We start from the raw sequence: 16,620 nt of genomic DNA on the forward strand, positions 1-16,620 counted from the left end.
AAGAGCGAATGCGGGGGGCCCCCCTGGACTGGCTGCCTCCTGAGAGGCAGGCTGAGGGCCGGGTGGCTGGACTGACCTGTATGCTGCCTGCGGTGCTTGGTGAGGGCATGCCGGGTCCCGCCAGCAAAGCCACACAGGTCACACAGGAACGACTTCTCGCCTGTTGCAACAATAAACAGATGAGGGACTGCGGAGGTCACAGATCATTAAAACATATCTATCAAGGCTTTCAGGGTTACTAATTCCTCCAATCAAATGTTTCCATGTAAATATGTCAAATGGGAATGAAATTACCACTGCGGTTTATTGACTGTGATAAAATCTGAAAAGCACCACTGAACATAATTACATACTTGTCAGACCCATAAAAATTAGCTTTATTATCAATGGAATGGTTTTGTACAACTTCATTTCTGGTAGATGTCTTCCAGATGGGGCTGCTTTATGCACTTGAACAGTTTTTATGCATATCCTGATTTTTTACAATTCCCATACATCTGGACTTTTCTAAGCTGACTAAAGATTGCTTGGAACTGTTAATATACAGTATACATGATGCTGCTTAAATAAAACATACTGAATTTTCTAACAACTGAAGGATATTGAATAGGTTTTACCTGATTCTATCAGCTCTTCTTTAATAACTTCCTCCTTAACAATATGAATTAAACAGTTTCCCTGAATATACTGAAGACCCCAAGTAACGACAAAATCTACATTTATTCAACTCAGTGCTGTTTATGTTCCTCAAACTTCCATGGCACAAAAAAGGAGGTCCAGGGATTGCTAAAGAAATTGTATAAAAACTCCTATCATTCATCTTTAGTGATAACTCTTGACTGGAAAACTCTGCAACAATTAGAGTCAGATTTGGCAGACTTTGTTAAAAATGTTTAAATGCTCATTTTTAAAAACATTTTTACACAAGCTAACATTCTGCCCTACAGTTTATAAATGCAACCTCTCTCTATTCTACAGCATATTTGGCCAATAAGTGCTGGCACCTAGACAGTTTACCCCATAAGGCTCCCAAAGAAGAGAAAAGGAGAATAAAAATGCGAACACCTGGGAGAGAGTCAGTGAAATTATAAAATACTTTTCAAAAATAAAACAAATCATTTTATCTATCTTTATCTACTTTATTCATGTGAATGTTTAATGCAACAAGTCTTTCAAGGGTTTTTGCCCATGTCAGCCTGCTTTGTTCTAAAATGTTTAGGTGTTTTACAATAGAAATTTAGCGTGAGGTGTTGTGGAAATGGTAATTGCCTTTTTAAGGTTAGAAATAATAGTAAATATAGGAAGGCAGAGTAGCTACCGTAATCAGAAAGAGTCTTCCCTTTACCTGAGAGCAATACTAGCTTCTCTAATTTAAATGAACATATATTAATAAAGAGAGTTTTAACCAAATTATGTTTAATCTTATTTCCCAATGGTACGTTAAAATGTTCATTATTATCATTTATAAAATAAAGCTGAATTTAAGTATTTTTCCTGTCTTTACTTCCCTATTTTGGGGTTAAGTTCATTCCTTGGCATCATTATATCAATACAGAAAAAAAGAATAGAGTAGATGGGCTGTGAAGAATAAAGTTTAATTACAATCACTCATTTAATTATTTAATCAATTTGAAATATAAATCTTTCTAACTAGCTGTATTATCAATTAAATAACACTGAAAGTGGACTTTTTTAAAAATCCCAAAAGATAATTTGCTCGTTAATATTAACATCCTATTCTGTGTTGAGACAAAATTGTTCTCTACAATTTATTCATCACCACAGCTTTGTGGGCATTAACCCCTTCGAGTGTGCGGAAATGTGTGTACTGTGGTCCACACATGCACACACAAGCTCACACACACCTACGCATCTGGTGGTGTGTGGCAGAGAAGAGATTGGTGCTATGCTACCCAGCCAGCAAAATACCTGATGAGGAAAGAGTATTCTTACTATTTCTGGACTCAAGCAGACTATGACTCCTTTCCCTCGTTTATGAACTTCTTTGCAATCTATATCTTTCTTGTAAGATATAAACATTAACAGACAGACAAATCCTAATGAAATTTATATTTTTTACAGGTATATGTGCTGCATGTAATGAAATTTACATTTTTACAGGTATATGTGCTGCATGTATATATAGTAAGTTTTATTCCCTTTCCTATTTTAAGATATGTATAGGCACAAAGACAAAATTATCAATTTTCCATGTGATTTGGTTCTAGATATATTAGTGACCTTGATTTTTAGACGTGCAGGATTTTTATCTAGGATGTTAGTCTGCAATGTATTGTATGTCATATTTACCTTGGTGGCTTGATTTGTTTGTCACTCTAAATTCAATTTTCACTTGCCCTTTTTTTTTTTTTCCAAGGGGGTAGGGGGAGTTAGAGTTGGATAGTGGGCAATTGAGTATTTTTCAAGAAAAAAAAATTTAAGAAAAAACTAAATGTAATATACTCAATAAAAAGGGGGTTCACTTAACATGCCATATTTATATAATAGCAGAGCTATAATAGGAGACTTTTCTTAACAACTTGAATTAGTTTCAAGTGTGCCATTTTGCTTTCAAATGTAGAAAGACACGGAAACCAATCCTTTATTTTCTATTAGAAAACAGCCACTGTCCCCTATCTCTCATTATGGTGCAGACTACAAGACCTAACAACAAAAATCCATATTATTGATCCAGCCAAGTCTCCACAATTATTCTTTAGAAGGAAACGCCAACGATAAATTACATCTGCACTGGCTTTTCATCTGCTGTTCGATATAAGTGATCTTTCAGGGCAGGCTGGAGACCTTAAATCGTCAACGCCCTTGTCAAGGAAGCTAAGGAGGCCTGGGCTTCCCACAAACTGCTTCAGAAGAACTTTTAACCTATAATTTCTAACAATAATACAGGATTCTTGGCAATCAGAAGAACATTTGGGAATGCTGATTAAAATTTATTTTTTCCTTGAAACAAAACACTTCCTGAGAGCTGTAAAGAGGAAGAAGACCACAAAACAGCAAATGGCTCCCAGGGATGTCGCCACGGTGAGATACGGCAAGCGCTCGACTATACGCTGTAAGGAGTTTAGGGGCCCTCTGTCCTTAGATAATGAAAAGCATGTCATATACATTGAATAGAACCACAGGGCAGGTAGGAGAAATATATTCATGAAGGTCCAAACTGAGAGGTCTCAGGACCATGCCTAGCACAGATGTACTCTGTGTGCTGCTTTTGCTATCAGTTGGTTTAAATTCCAAACAGTCCACTAAATGTTTTGATGTAAAATGTATGTGAATGCGTACTTTTTCAATTATCTAAAAAATTTATACTAGCTAAATTCAGTTTAGTCTCTTTGTAGTAATTTCAAAGACTCTTGGATCTGATAGTATTCTCTTAAGAGAAATATTAAATTGATTTAAAAAATTTCAAGTGGTACATAAAAACCAAGATTCAATAATGTTCAGAAACATTATGGCACGGAGTCCACATCAGTAACAAATATAACACAAGTTCTCTATGAAAATTTAATCTCCTCAAATGATCTTCTATAATGATCACACCTAAAAAGATATGTTTAAACACATATACATATATGTACCCACACACAACATAAATCAGCTTTGAAATATGAAACTTATTTTATGTGAACACATGCACGTGTGCACACGCACACACACACAAATATTAAAATGTCACTTAAAAATTACGCTGAGCATCATCAAAACACAAAGAAATGATGCCATACCTTTTAACATATAATTACCACAATCTTAAACTCTTCAAACAGGGATTCCTTTCTACGGACTGCTGCTGAGACAACCACCCCCGACTACCACCACCACTGGGCCCAGGCAGACAGGCACACCTGTGTGCGTCCTGTAGTGGTCCTTCATGGCGGAGGCCGTGAGGAAGGAGTAATGGCAGGTAGGCCAGGTACACTTGAATGGCTTCTCCCCCGTGTGGAGTTTCATGTGGTTGTTCAGGGCCCACTTCTCTGTGAAACTTCTATCACACAGGCGGCATGTAAATTTCCTGCATGGAGTGGAGAGAAAAGGATGCAAATATTACCCTCACGGGAGCACCTCGGGCCCAGACAGGTGCCGCTGCAGCCCTGCAGTGTGGCGAGTGCAGGGTGTCGCGAGGAGAACTGCGGGCCTGGCCTGTCATGTCTGTATAACCAGGCATTGATTTTTCTGTCCAGGCCTGGCACTTCAGCCATTTATTCTCTGCTTTGCGGTTGGGCCCAACGGGTTTGAAAAATTCTGTTACAGTCCAGTCACCCCTGAGGCAAATGTGAGAATAGATTTCACCTGTACAGGCCTAGACCGCTTATCCAGGGCACAGGCTGTCAGAGCAAAGGCTAAATGAAAAGCTATCCGTACTAAACTACTCAGACACCCCTGCTCTCTGCCAGGCGGAGGCAGCTGGGGCCGGGGGGCACTCAGAGCCAGCCCACCCGGAACGGCACACACCACACTGCTCCCTCGGAGGAGAGGCACACTCCAGGGGCGTCTCCTTTTTAACAAGGTGTCCTTCTGGGTTACTACACAGGTACATAAAAAGTTCCCTTTGATAAGAATACAAATAAGATTATAAATACAACTTTTCATAAAGTATGCCTTTGAGAAAAAGAAACCTCAATTATTTCCTGTATGGGATGAAAACTGAAAATAACAAATCAATATTCACGTCAGAAAATATTTCAGCCCACAGTTCCCAGTTAAAGATCTCTGAATACCTTTCCTAATCCAGGCAATATGAACCATCAACAAAAAAACTTTAATACTTTCTCTGGTCGAGCTTCTGTCCCTTTTCACTTGCATTCAGGAAATCACCACAAAAATTTACTTTTGATTTCTAATACAATTTAGTTTAAAGCAATCTCTGTGACTAACAAAGTAGTCTCCAGCTAATTAATTCAGGATAATGAACAGTCAAATAAAAAAAAATTAAAACCCAATATTCAAAATTAAAATATTTTAATAAGTTGATAAGCACAATGCCACAAAAGAGACAGACTATGGCAGCTTGACTTGACTATCATAAGTTGGTCTACACTTTTAGCAAGTTAATACAATTTAAAAAATAAGATTATAATACCTGTGTTTTAAGTTATGATATAAATAAGGAGATATAAAGAGTATATTCTTTACATAAATGCTTTTAACTAAAATTTTACAAATTTTCTTAGTCCCGTAAGGGTAGAAAAAAAAATTCCAAGCTCCAATTAATTAAGTTTCTCATTTTGAGGCAAATGTGGATTACTTTAACAAATTAATCATTCAGGTTTCACAAATTCTTAAGAATCGAATTATAAAATTACCTTTTATAAAACTCTCTCTTCATTTGTTATATGTAGTAATATTTTTATAACATTATATTTTAAATGCAACAGAAGTAAAAACTGCTAAATATTTAATAAATGCCATATAAAATATCTTAAGTGCTTCATTAATATTAAAATTGCCAATTAATATACTTATAGAATGTATGTGTAGAGAAACTATGTTTACACCACTCAACACGGACCGACTTTGAAATTACTGTATCATTTGATCATTGCTTACTGGTACTAGAGAATGACAAACATAACTAAATACTTAGAAATGCGCTGTAAAAAAATAACATGTCCGTGTATCTCTTTGACGGGTCTTCATGCATTTAACATTTCAAAACCATGACAGGGATCTTATTTGCAAGATAAATTCCCCTATCTACTTATTTCTTCATGTATTTATTGTGGATCTAACCTCCTCCTAAAAGAAATAAATAAGGAGGTTAAGTAGATGCTATCTTTTAACAAATAGTTACTCCAGACTGTATTACAACTTTATGAATGACAAAATAAATCCCTCATTTTTAAATCTACCATGATGTACATTTTAAAAAATTACATCTGTGAAACCTCAATATATGTACTCTATTATTCATACATAATAAAAATGTTAAACTAGAGCTTAGAGCCTGTCATGATATGACAAAAGCCAGATAACAAAGAACTAAGGCCACCGCTTGACTTTCAGAAAACCTCACATGTTCTACAATTTGCTTTATGAAAATAAGTGCATGCACTGGTACTTTGAAAAGAACCTGAAATGTTACCAATGTAAAGTGTCCTTATAAAGACTAAGACCTACTCATCAGTGGGGGGTTTCCTGGAACTGCACAATTCTGAGCCTCAAACACTGTAAACTACCTGCCACCATGCAACGAGTAAGGACGACATCCATCCAAGGGATCCGCTCTCCTGGGGGCCCTCAGGAAGCCCACCTGGATGTGTCACTAGGACAGAGCCTAAGCGAAAACGTGCAGTTCCGCTCTGCCACGAGAACCCAAGAAGAAGAGGTATCACTGTGTATTCTGCATGTACTTCAGAAAGACCTGAACACCCACTATAGCACAAACACTGTTTGAGACGGTAGAAACAAAGAGGGAAAAGAGTCAGATTTGGCTCTCAAGAAAATCACAGGCTCCTACGTGAGGAAAATCCTTCACAAAGATAACCTCAGTGCCAGGAAAAAACGTAAAAGGCCATCATAAACTTAAAAGAAGCAGCAATTAATGGGACAGGGCGGATTAAAGAAGGTTTCCCAGAGATGGCATTTAATTTAGATGTTGAAAAGCAGGTGGATATGCAGAGCCAGCAGGGAGGACGGGTAAGGGGCAGTGCGGGGAGAGGCAGAGTGATGGGAGCTCCAGGCCCCGACAGGCTGTGTCAACTGTGGCTCTGTCAGCTGCTGCCCCTCAACTGGGGATGGCCATCCAGTTTCCCAGGTATCAGTGAAGCCCCGGGACCTACATTAGACTGGGTTAAATGGTATAAATGCTTTACTATCCCCACATGGTGGTCTTCCATCAGAAACTTCTTAACTGAATTGACAATATATTAAAAAGAGATCTATTTGGCATAAAATTCGCTAGTCATCTCTCCTTTTGTGCAGGGAGTTACAAAGTCAGTCAGTTGAAGGATGTACGAGTGACAATCATGTAAAAGTACAACCTAAAAGGACAAACAAGATAAGCACACAACAGTATGATGGTGTTTGGTTCACCGTATATCCTATGGCCCATAAAAGTGCCTGGTACCCAGAGCTGTTCCATAAATAACTTTGGACCAATGGCATGAAGGGAACTGGTGGTGAAGAGTCTCGTTCCTTACGTAATTTCACCAGACTCAGAGTGGGAATGTGAGATCCGTACACGACAGCAACAGGGGTCATTCAGGCCGCCCAGGGCTCGCGATCCTCATGCTGTTTGGTCTTTTCTCCTTCCTCAGCATTTGTGTTTATTTTATAAATGTCAATATTTCAAACATACAGAAAATGACAGAGATGCATCTCTACCACCAAGGTTTATGTACCCAGATGATAATATCCATGTTTGCCATATTTGTTTCATATCCTTCCTTTGGTATTCTAAACATTTTAAATTAATTTTTTAAATTTAAATATTTATGAACTGAATTAAAAAGAAAAATGGTATGGCAGGCCATAGCACAGGGACAGCAAGGGTGCTAAGGAGAAGGCCACGTCTGCGGGAAAGCAGGTGGAGGTCCATTTCCGCTCTGATGTAATTGAGCTACTTTATAACGTTTGATAAAAAGTTCAAAATGCCAAATAGTGCTACGGACTTGTAATGAAACAGGGCAGTTCGTCATCTCCCCTTTCCTCTGTCTGCACTAGATGTTTCTACTGGATATAAAGTGATCTTAGAAGGTTTCAAAAGAAAAAAAAATCAGAAGCAAAGTAAATTAAAATGGTACCAGACTTCTCAACAGCAAAGCAGGAATTAGAAGACAATGTAGCAATGGTTTGACCATTTCGCGGGCAATGATCTTAAACACAGAATGTTCTGCGTCGTCGCACCTTCGAGTGGTTCCTACCAAAGGGTGCTGTCATTACAAAGTTCCTGGCTTCCAGGGATTATTATCCAGTTGTTTGCTGACACTTTTGGAATAAAACCCATTTTCGTATGGGTAACTGTCATGTAAAAGTCAGTTAAAAGTTCATCTTTGAATGTAAATTCCTAAGTATTCCTAAATTGAATAAGGGCGCCTGGATTAAATTCTAAGCATTTTTCTAGTACTCTCAATATATTTACAGTATGTTTATTTACTGTTACATGTGCTGTTTTATCCCCAGCACCACCACTCCAACACACACACACACACACACACACACGCACACACACACACACACACGCACACACACGCGCGGAATGGCTCTGAGCCTGTGTTCTCTGTGTTAAAACCGGTGGAAGATCTTCTTTGCTGAACTCACTCATGACATGACTTGTAAAACAGAGTCGTGACTAAAACCAACATCTCTAGACTTAAATTTTTAAAGACACGATACTAAATATCCTCATTGTTATACATATAACAAAAACTTAAAAATTTCATGGAGGTTTCGCAAGGCATTATGTACATACAAAGTTAAACTAAAGAATTAGTAGGGAGCTGAATTATTTTTATATGATCAATGGTACTATCTTAATAGATACTTCTGCCTTAGACTGTGTTAGAGCAATTGTCTGTTTATGAATGCCTAAAGGGCAGATAAGTTTTGTCAAAATATATAACACTTCTATTTTGAGTTGCGCCCCTAACTTTATCTTTCCATATTACTACACAAGGTAAGTATCCTAACAAGAGAGTCTATACTCATCTTCTTCAAATTATACTTTTAAATGTTATTTAAAAATTTTAAACCCTATTACGTGGGTTATTCAATTTATTAGCAAATTAATTAAAAATCTGCACATATCCCATTTACATATGAAGATAGAAGTATTTTGATACTTCGATGCTTTATTACTTTATGATTTTTGAAATACAATAAGAATTGCCACTAGTATATTTTTATGTTCTTTTCTAATCTCTCCAATTCAGAATAATTTGGAATACAGTTGCTTTAGTGATGCATTCTAGAGCTGTAGATATCCTTTGCCTTTCTCCCGGAAAGCCCAGTCTGGGTTAACATGTTTGAGAAACTCAGGCTCAAGTACAGACATGTTTAAAAAAAAAAAAAAAGTATCCCCATTAAGATGTAAACAATCTTAAATATCCATCAGCTGGGAAGTAGAAAACTAATGAGTTTAATCATAAAATGGAATATCGTAATGAAGTTAAAATGAATCAATGAGCTACATTTATCAGCATGGGTTAAACAATCTCAAAAACATAACTGCACTGAAACAAAGCAAGTTAAGCATAGAAATATTAAATCTAAACATATGAGGTCCACATGCAAAAACATGCATGACATCATAATTTGTGAATACTGCTTGTTTCTGAGAAGAGGGGTAAGGCATGCATATGGAGCTAGAGAGCTAACTACAGTTGTACATTTTTGTTGTTTTTAAAAGGAAAACAAAGTAAACAAGATCATATGTTAACATCTTAAAAAGTGCTTTCATTGTTTTTGAAAAATTCCACAATTTGAAGAGAATATTTTAATTAAGTAATCCAAAATTTCTTTTCTACATGTCACGTCACGTTAATAAATCATACAAATTCATATCTGCAAAAAAACAGCAATGAGCACGATCTGCTCCAAATGAATGAGCTAAACTTTATTAAAACATTAAATAATCATGCAGTTATTATCTTCCAAAACTCTGAAACAAAGGTGCTGACTGATTCAAAATGATTAACAGTAAACTGATGTTGCAAAACCTTAACTGACAGGTATTGCTGGTCTTTAGGAATAAACACAGAACTGAAAACAATACAAGGCTTGTATGATTCCTAGCAAAACAGTCCAATATACTAATGAATCTGTTTCAACAATTTCTAAGTTACTCAGATACTACCAATATGCAGGCTGTTTCTTTGGGATAACAGCCTCCTTTTAAAATTATTATAATTTAATAATTACATAATAATATACTAAGAGATGAAACGAAAATAGAATACGATGGGGTCTTTGCCCAGTAGGGCTACCTTACAAATTTCTGCTGAGCTGCAAATAAAACTGAAAAACAATCACTTCCTTGAACAAAGAAGCACATAAAAGGCATATAAAGACAACCACTAAAGAGCAACTTCAATCTCAATTAATTCACGAGTCTTACGCTGAAAAAGTATCCAAAAGATAACAAAGCAAAATGAAGTTCAAGAAATTCTGCCATGGTAACAAATCCAATACCTATACGCATCGGAACTGTGAGGTGCCTATACTGTTTCTGGCCTAGGAAACATCTGAGGAAAAACATACAATACTGTTTTTAGACTTAAACTACTTATTCATGTAAAACAGGCACTAAATCCACATTAATTACCCCAATATTACTCCATAGTAATCCTGTTCATCTTAGTTTTATGAGGTTTCAAGTACTATATATATATATATATATATATATATATATATATATGTTTAAATAAAATATGCAACTTTAAACTGCATGGGAAGTAAGAATCTCTGTTTTCTCTAAATTGAAAATTGAAAAGCTACACTGACAGGTGAGTAATAACAAGGAATACACTCGGGGTTCCTCTGGCCACCTCCTTCCAAATACTTGTGTGTGCGTGTGTGTGTGTGTGTGTGTGTGTGTGCACACGCACATGCATGCATGCATACTAGATCCAAAAAAAACCTGACTCAATGAATGAAGTTATATCCTGAAACCAAAAGTATCTAACACTAATATCCAGATTATTTAAATTAGGCTGGACTCTTGAGAGTGACCTGTTCCTGATTATATATAAAACATGAGCATGATTTCTATCAAGAAGCCACAAAGACCTAAGATTAGAAAGGTTTCATTTACTGAATTCAACTCTTCAGAATCAAGTGTGGCTTACAGATGAAAGTTGGAAACCTCCTGTGAGGGCTTTTACACAGCACACAAGGGAGCCTGCTACTTTAGCCAAGAGTCTTGAGCGCATTTTTTGCCCTGAACAGGTGATAATTAGCCTAATTAACAAGCCAGATCCTTGTTAACTAGTTGGAAAAGAAATTTAACCTCATTCTTGCTGAAGCCATCATTTTAAAACCTCTTAAGGTATCATTCAGATTCTAGAAGCTGTGACATATGTTTTCTGGCCCTTTCAGTTCTTTCCAAAGGTTGCAAAGCTTTGTGTCAAAGGTACTTCTGGGAAGAGCATTGGCAGAATATTAATCCCTGGTTGCCTTAGTCTACTAAGAACCAAGAGAATGACTCATTCCAAAGAAAAACATTCAAGGATTAGAAGGGCCATGCCCTCAAGATTGAATTCATCCTTCAAAATCCCATTCCCATGAAATTTTTCTTTGTCAAAGAGACCATAAACTCTGGCCTACCCAAACCATCCTATTAAATTTGACTGGAACGGTGCCCGTTCCACTGCATGTGCTGTATCCAAAACTCCTCAGCACAACAGGGGTTAGGAAAGGCTCTGTGTAAAAGACAGTAAATACTTTCTACTCGGTGGGCCCTCAGGTCTTCAATGCAACTTCTCAACTCCGCCTTGGTAGCACAGAAGTAGCCATGGACAGTACATAAATAAGTAAGCGTGGCTGTGTTCCAATAAAACTTTATTTACAAAAACAGGCAATGGGCCTGATCAGGCCTGCAGAGAGTAGTCGGCCTATCCCTGGCTTAGGTGAGGTTGCATCTCCCCACCTGCACCCCCCAAAAGCACCCTGATCTGTACAGGGTAAAAGAATCTGAATCGAGCACTGCTGGCAAACAAAGGTCCACTAAGCCCCTTCACAGGGTTTGAGAAGTTGGTTCAATCCTGAAATAGTTCATGTTTCCTGCAGGGCTTTCAAACGCCAACATGAGAAGAACAGGTGGAAGGAATTATACTGCATATGAGACCCATTCAGTGCAGGCTGCCCCGTCCTTTCAAACTACCCCCTTTCAAGTGTGTCACAGAGCTGGAGGGCTTGCAAAGTTGAAATAATTTTAACTAACCATAGAAGTCAAGTCCTGGAGAACAAGACATATATTAAATTGCCACAATCCTCTAGTCTGGACTAAATGAAATTTTATCGCTTCAGGTTAGGTAAGAAAACACTGGATTTACGCAAGGAAGGTTAAAACAGCAGTTACAAATAAAGGACTAATGTTACTGTTTAAAGACCATATAAAGAGAATTTCTTTGAAATCACTGCTCTTACTGATATAAATAATTTGAGCTAAAACGACAAAATGCATTTCAAACCCCATTTACACATTCATCCCAAATGTCTTGACGGATGTTCAGTCTTTGGACATTTATAACACAAGCCTAACAATCTTCAAATTATAATATCTCAGCTACTTCTATATCAATTGATCAATTTTTTAAAAAGTATGTATTGGAATCTACTGTGTGTCTAGCAATTATTCATGCATGTACAGACCTATAAGTGAAGGAAAAGGAGCCTGTGCCTCACTGGCAGACACTAATGTCAGTGAAATAATTAGAACAAAAGCTCACCACATTCTGTTGGACTTTTTAAAAAAGCTTTTTGAAAAGATGTTTAGAAAAAGCATCGGTGAATATAGAGTGAAGCAGCTGGAAAGGCTTCATGGATGAGGTGGAGCTTCAGGTGAGTCTGTAAGGACAGAGCAGACTCTAGTAACAAAGGCGGCAGGCAGTGACAAGCCTGGAGGAGGGACAGGCAGAGGCGGGGAAGGTGCTGTGTGTGGGAGCCCTGAGCTGATCATGGTAGGGGAGAGAGTGGGGAGCAGGCTGCACAGATGGGGGAAATAAAGTTGCATCCTTTAAGCTGAGTCAGACTGAAATGGCCCTGATAAAAAGACAGAGAAACCTGACTTTGATATGACAAAAGGAACCACCAATCTATTTTTTGTTTTTCTTTTCCCCCTCTCCGATCTCCCTTCCATTGTTTGTTTTTTACAATTATTTGACTATAATTTTCTAAGGAGCTACATGTGGCTTTATCCTTCACAAGTGCCCATGATCAAAAAGATACAGTACACTTGTATACAAGCCACAAATATGTACGTGTCTGGGAAAAAACCTACCATAACAATGTGCACATCTGAGATTCATGACAAACTCATTTATACACTGGGACAAATAACACGTAATCTTACAAACAGTAGGTCAGCACTAACAAAGACTGCTATGTGTCAAGCTATGTACCTGCGGATGCTATAAAAATGTTATTTCAGAGCTGAGAACCTCACAGACTGTACCAGTTGCATGTCAATGGAAAAAGGTTTTACTAAGTTTTCTGATGCTACCCTTGCCAGTTCCAGTATTAACTGTATTAGAATGAATTGGTTGGTAAATATGAATAAGATAGATTTTACCAATAAGAACAAAAACAGGTTTATAGAAAGAAGCACGAATTTAAAAATCAACTACAAAATCCCCTAAAGTTATTTCCTTTTAATTTTTAATATGTTAACATTAAACACAACTGATATATTAATGGAAGCTGAGTACAAACAAAAACGTCTGTCCCAATTCAGACAATCTGTCACAGTCCCACTCATCAAGAAACTACGATTTGTAAGGATTTTATAGAAGTCATAATGTCTTCACACCATGGTGTTATATAATTATGCTAAGCAATGTGTCATTCACATCACTATATGAAACTTTACTAGGACAAATATACATTGTAAGGAACATCAGGCATCTGTATAGAATGGATGATTCCAATCCCCTTTTGCTAATAAAGCTGACACTTTCATATGAATAAAACTGCTCAGTTCCTGGCATGCCACTGACTCAGAAATAATATTTGGGGTCACATATTCATGCTGCTGGGGAAAGAGAAGTTAATAAGTGTCTGGCCTTGGGCAGCCTCTCTTGAGCCTCAGTAGGACCATGTAATTTTTATTCCTGGTGTGTATTCACGTCAATATTTCTAAAAATACTGAGCACAAGACATCATTTTATATTACAGTGTAGATCACTGGTGCTCTATAAATAGTAAATCATGAGAATTATCTATTATTTCACAACTGTTTAAAACAGCAATAATAAGAAAGTCATAGTTTCCTACTTGGATTCCTTACGGCAATCCTTGTCAGCTCCAACGCTCCAATGAAGAACTATCAGAGTATTTTAAAAAGAGTAGTAGTTTTCTTAACAAAATTAATAAGCCGAAGACAACAGGCTGATCATGGGTTACACCCCTAATATAGGAGAGTTAAATCTGTCAATACTACAGCACTGTTAGAACCAGCAACTGACACCAGTGTACGTAATTCTCTAAATATTAACATTAGTTAAGGGACAGTGGACCATCGCTATTTATTCAAAATGAGACTTCATACAGGACTCAAGTACACAGTAGGTTAAATGGAAATGTACAAAATAGTATTTCTCTCTACCAAACAATTTAAATTCACCTTCGATATATGTATAAAAAATTATATTTTTTTCCTAAAAAATATTCTTGTACAATAATACTGGAACATGTTCCACAGACCCGTGCATCTTACATACTAGCAAATATGGGATGTTTACACTCTATCCTGTAGGTCCTTATGTATCTACTTTGGAAACAGAATTTCTAGACATTTGAATAGACATGCCAGATTTAGAAAGGGCTGTCCACCCTGATGGTGACTGTGTGATTTGCTGAAGCAGGGAAGGCAGCCTTTCCAAACTTAGGTATTTCATTGTCCTGGCCTTTGTCATCATCTCGGCCTTCTAGCATGTCAGGATGATCTAGGGAACCATTTGAGCTCAAGGTAAGATTAGCTAGAAGGGCTGAGATGTATTGCCCAGTAATCTCAGAGTTCAGTACGGAATTGACCCTTTCTGAGACCTTAGTCCGAAGAGCGGCAGTTACAGTACACTTCTAGAGTAAATGTCTTGGAGCATTTGTGCACTGGAGCATCACCAAGACATGACGTGAGTTCAGAAGATGAAGTCAGCGTAAATACTGTAGAGCCTGATACGGATCATCACTTGCTTTCCTTACATCACAATATTCTGACATTCATATATGTAGAAAGATCATGTTGTAAGGGATTTGATCTGTTCTTTTCTAAATCGTAAGTTCAAGGGAAAGAGCTAACATTGGATTAACATAAAAAACAAGTTTTTAAAGAGTTTTAAAGTTATTGTGATTCAACTGAGAGTAAGTAGTTAAATACTAAGTAAGTAGTTAAATACTAGTAGTCTCTCCACGATTTCTCACACATGTCCACCACACAACGGGTGTGAAGTAGCCTGCAATGAAACAGGAGTAAAACTATAGAAAGTACATACATATATGAGGTACATTTGGGTGGAAACAACCTCCTAAATGCAGGGTAAAGCAATTAATTTAGCTTCCTTTCAATACAGAAGAGTATTATTTACTTAAAAAGTTGGATATGTACAGCTATGGAATTCTTTTCTGCAAAACAGACTTGTGGATTTCATCTACTTCTCATATATTCTAAATTATTTTGAAAAGATAAATTCAGATAGGCATCTATAAACACCGAATATAGATCATTTATACTAATTTTTCAAATCTTCAACACCTCAAACAAAAGACTATGTGGAATAACATCATTTATTATGTACCTTCCAGCATTCGAAATATTAAACTAAGTTTCTTTCTAATATAATTAAATGCATAAGCAAAAACAACTGGAAGGATGTAAGTGATAAAATATATTTATACTTGGAGCAACTATAGTGTTAGGGAAGCTAAAATACAGAAATAACTGAAACTATCAAAATGACGTTAACAACAAAAAAAGACTTCTCAAATATGGGCTGGGAAGGAATAAAAGTGAAAGTCAAAAAGGTTGCTAGTTTAGACTTTATGACACAAAGAAAACAAAACTGCTCAACTCTTTGTATCACTACTATATTTTTTATTAAAGATTCTTCAGACTGAAATACATGGAAATGAATTAAAGTCCAAGAATTATTTCACGTAAGGCAGTAACAAGGAGGCTTCTGGCCAAGTGGGAGCCGCCGTGAAGGTGCCGTGAGGGTCAGATCTCCCAGGGTGTCAGGCGGGGCCAGCAGAGTCCAGGGGACAGTATTTGAGCAGAGGCGCCGGGAAAGGGCGCAGAGAGAGGAGCCAAGTGTGCCCAGCAGGCAGGGACTGCAGACACCCTGTTCTCCTGTAACTCAGCCACATCCTGCGTCCTGCCAAGCCTGGCACACAGGTGTCTTCAATCAATGTCAGATGCAGCCCAAGAGCAAGACCTGACCTACCCAGGCCAGCAGCTGATTGCAAACGCTCCCTTGACCTGAGAACATGAGAGTCTCATTCTCCTGGTTCCTCCTTGCCTTCTGAAGCCTGGATGACCCACCCGCACTCCTTTGGTGACCTGTACTCTGATGACATCCACGTTTATATCTGAGGTCTAGTCGGTATTTAGCTGCCCACACAACGTCTCCACTGGGATAGCCGACAGGCTTCTCAAATGTCCAGCGTCTAAACCTGGCTCACAATCTCCCCCAACGGAACCTGCTCTTGACAGTGGTTTTGCCCGTTTAGTTAATGACGTGACTTCATTTTTCCCTTTTCCCTTCACTGTTCATGTCCAAACCTTGGTGTGATCCGTTACTCTTTATCTCATCCAATCCACTGGTAAATCCTGTGGGCTGGACTTTTCAGATATATTCAGAGTCTGGACGCTTCTATCTACCCCTGTTGCTAACACTGGGGTCCAGCTCACCGTGCTCTCACATCAGGATCATCACGAGAATGTCCAACAGA

General features: G+C 37.6%; 1 protein-coding gene across 2 annotated transcripts in view; it reads right to left on the reverse strand.

Moving 5' to 3' along the window:
* ZNF407 (zinc finger protein 407) overlaps window positions 1-16,620 on the reverse strand; it is a 425,669-nt gene that overhangs the window by 181,581 nt on the left and 227,468 nt on the right. For both annotated transcript variants that reach the window (XM_060122030.1, XM_060122031.1), the window contains exons 5-6: window positions 3,864-4,030; window positions 77-160 (exon numbers count right to left, since the gene is read on the reverse strand). In XM_060122030.1, coding sequence (XP_059978013.1) covers window positions 77-160; window positions 3,864-4,030 — 251 coding nt within the window. The remainder of the gene's footprint in view (window positions 1-76; window positions 161-3,863; window positions 4,031-16,620) is intronic.

Source organism: Lagenorhynchus albirostris, chromosome 14 (genome assembly GCF_949774975.1).
Source record: "Lagenorhynchus albirostris chromosome 14, mLagAlb1.1, whole genome shotgun sequence".
In the NCBI taxonomy this organism is placed as follows: domain Eukaryota; kingdom Metazoa; phylum Chordata; class Mammalia; order Artiodactyla; family Delphinidae; genus Lagenorhynchus; species Lagenorhynchus albirostris.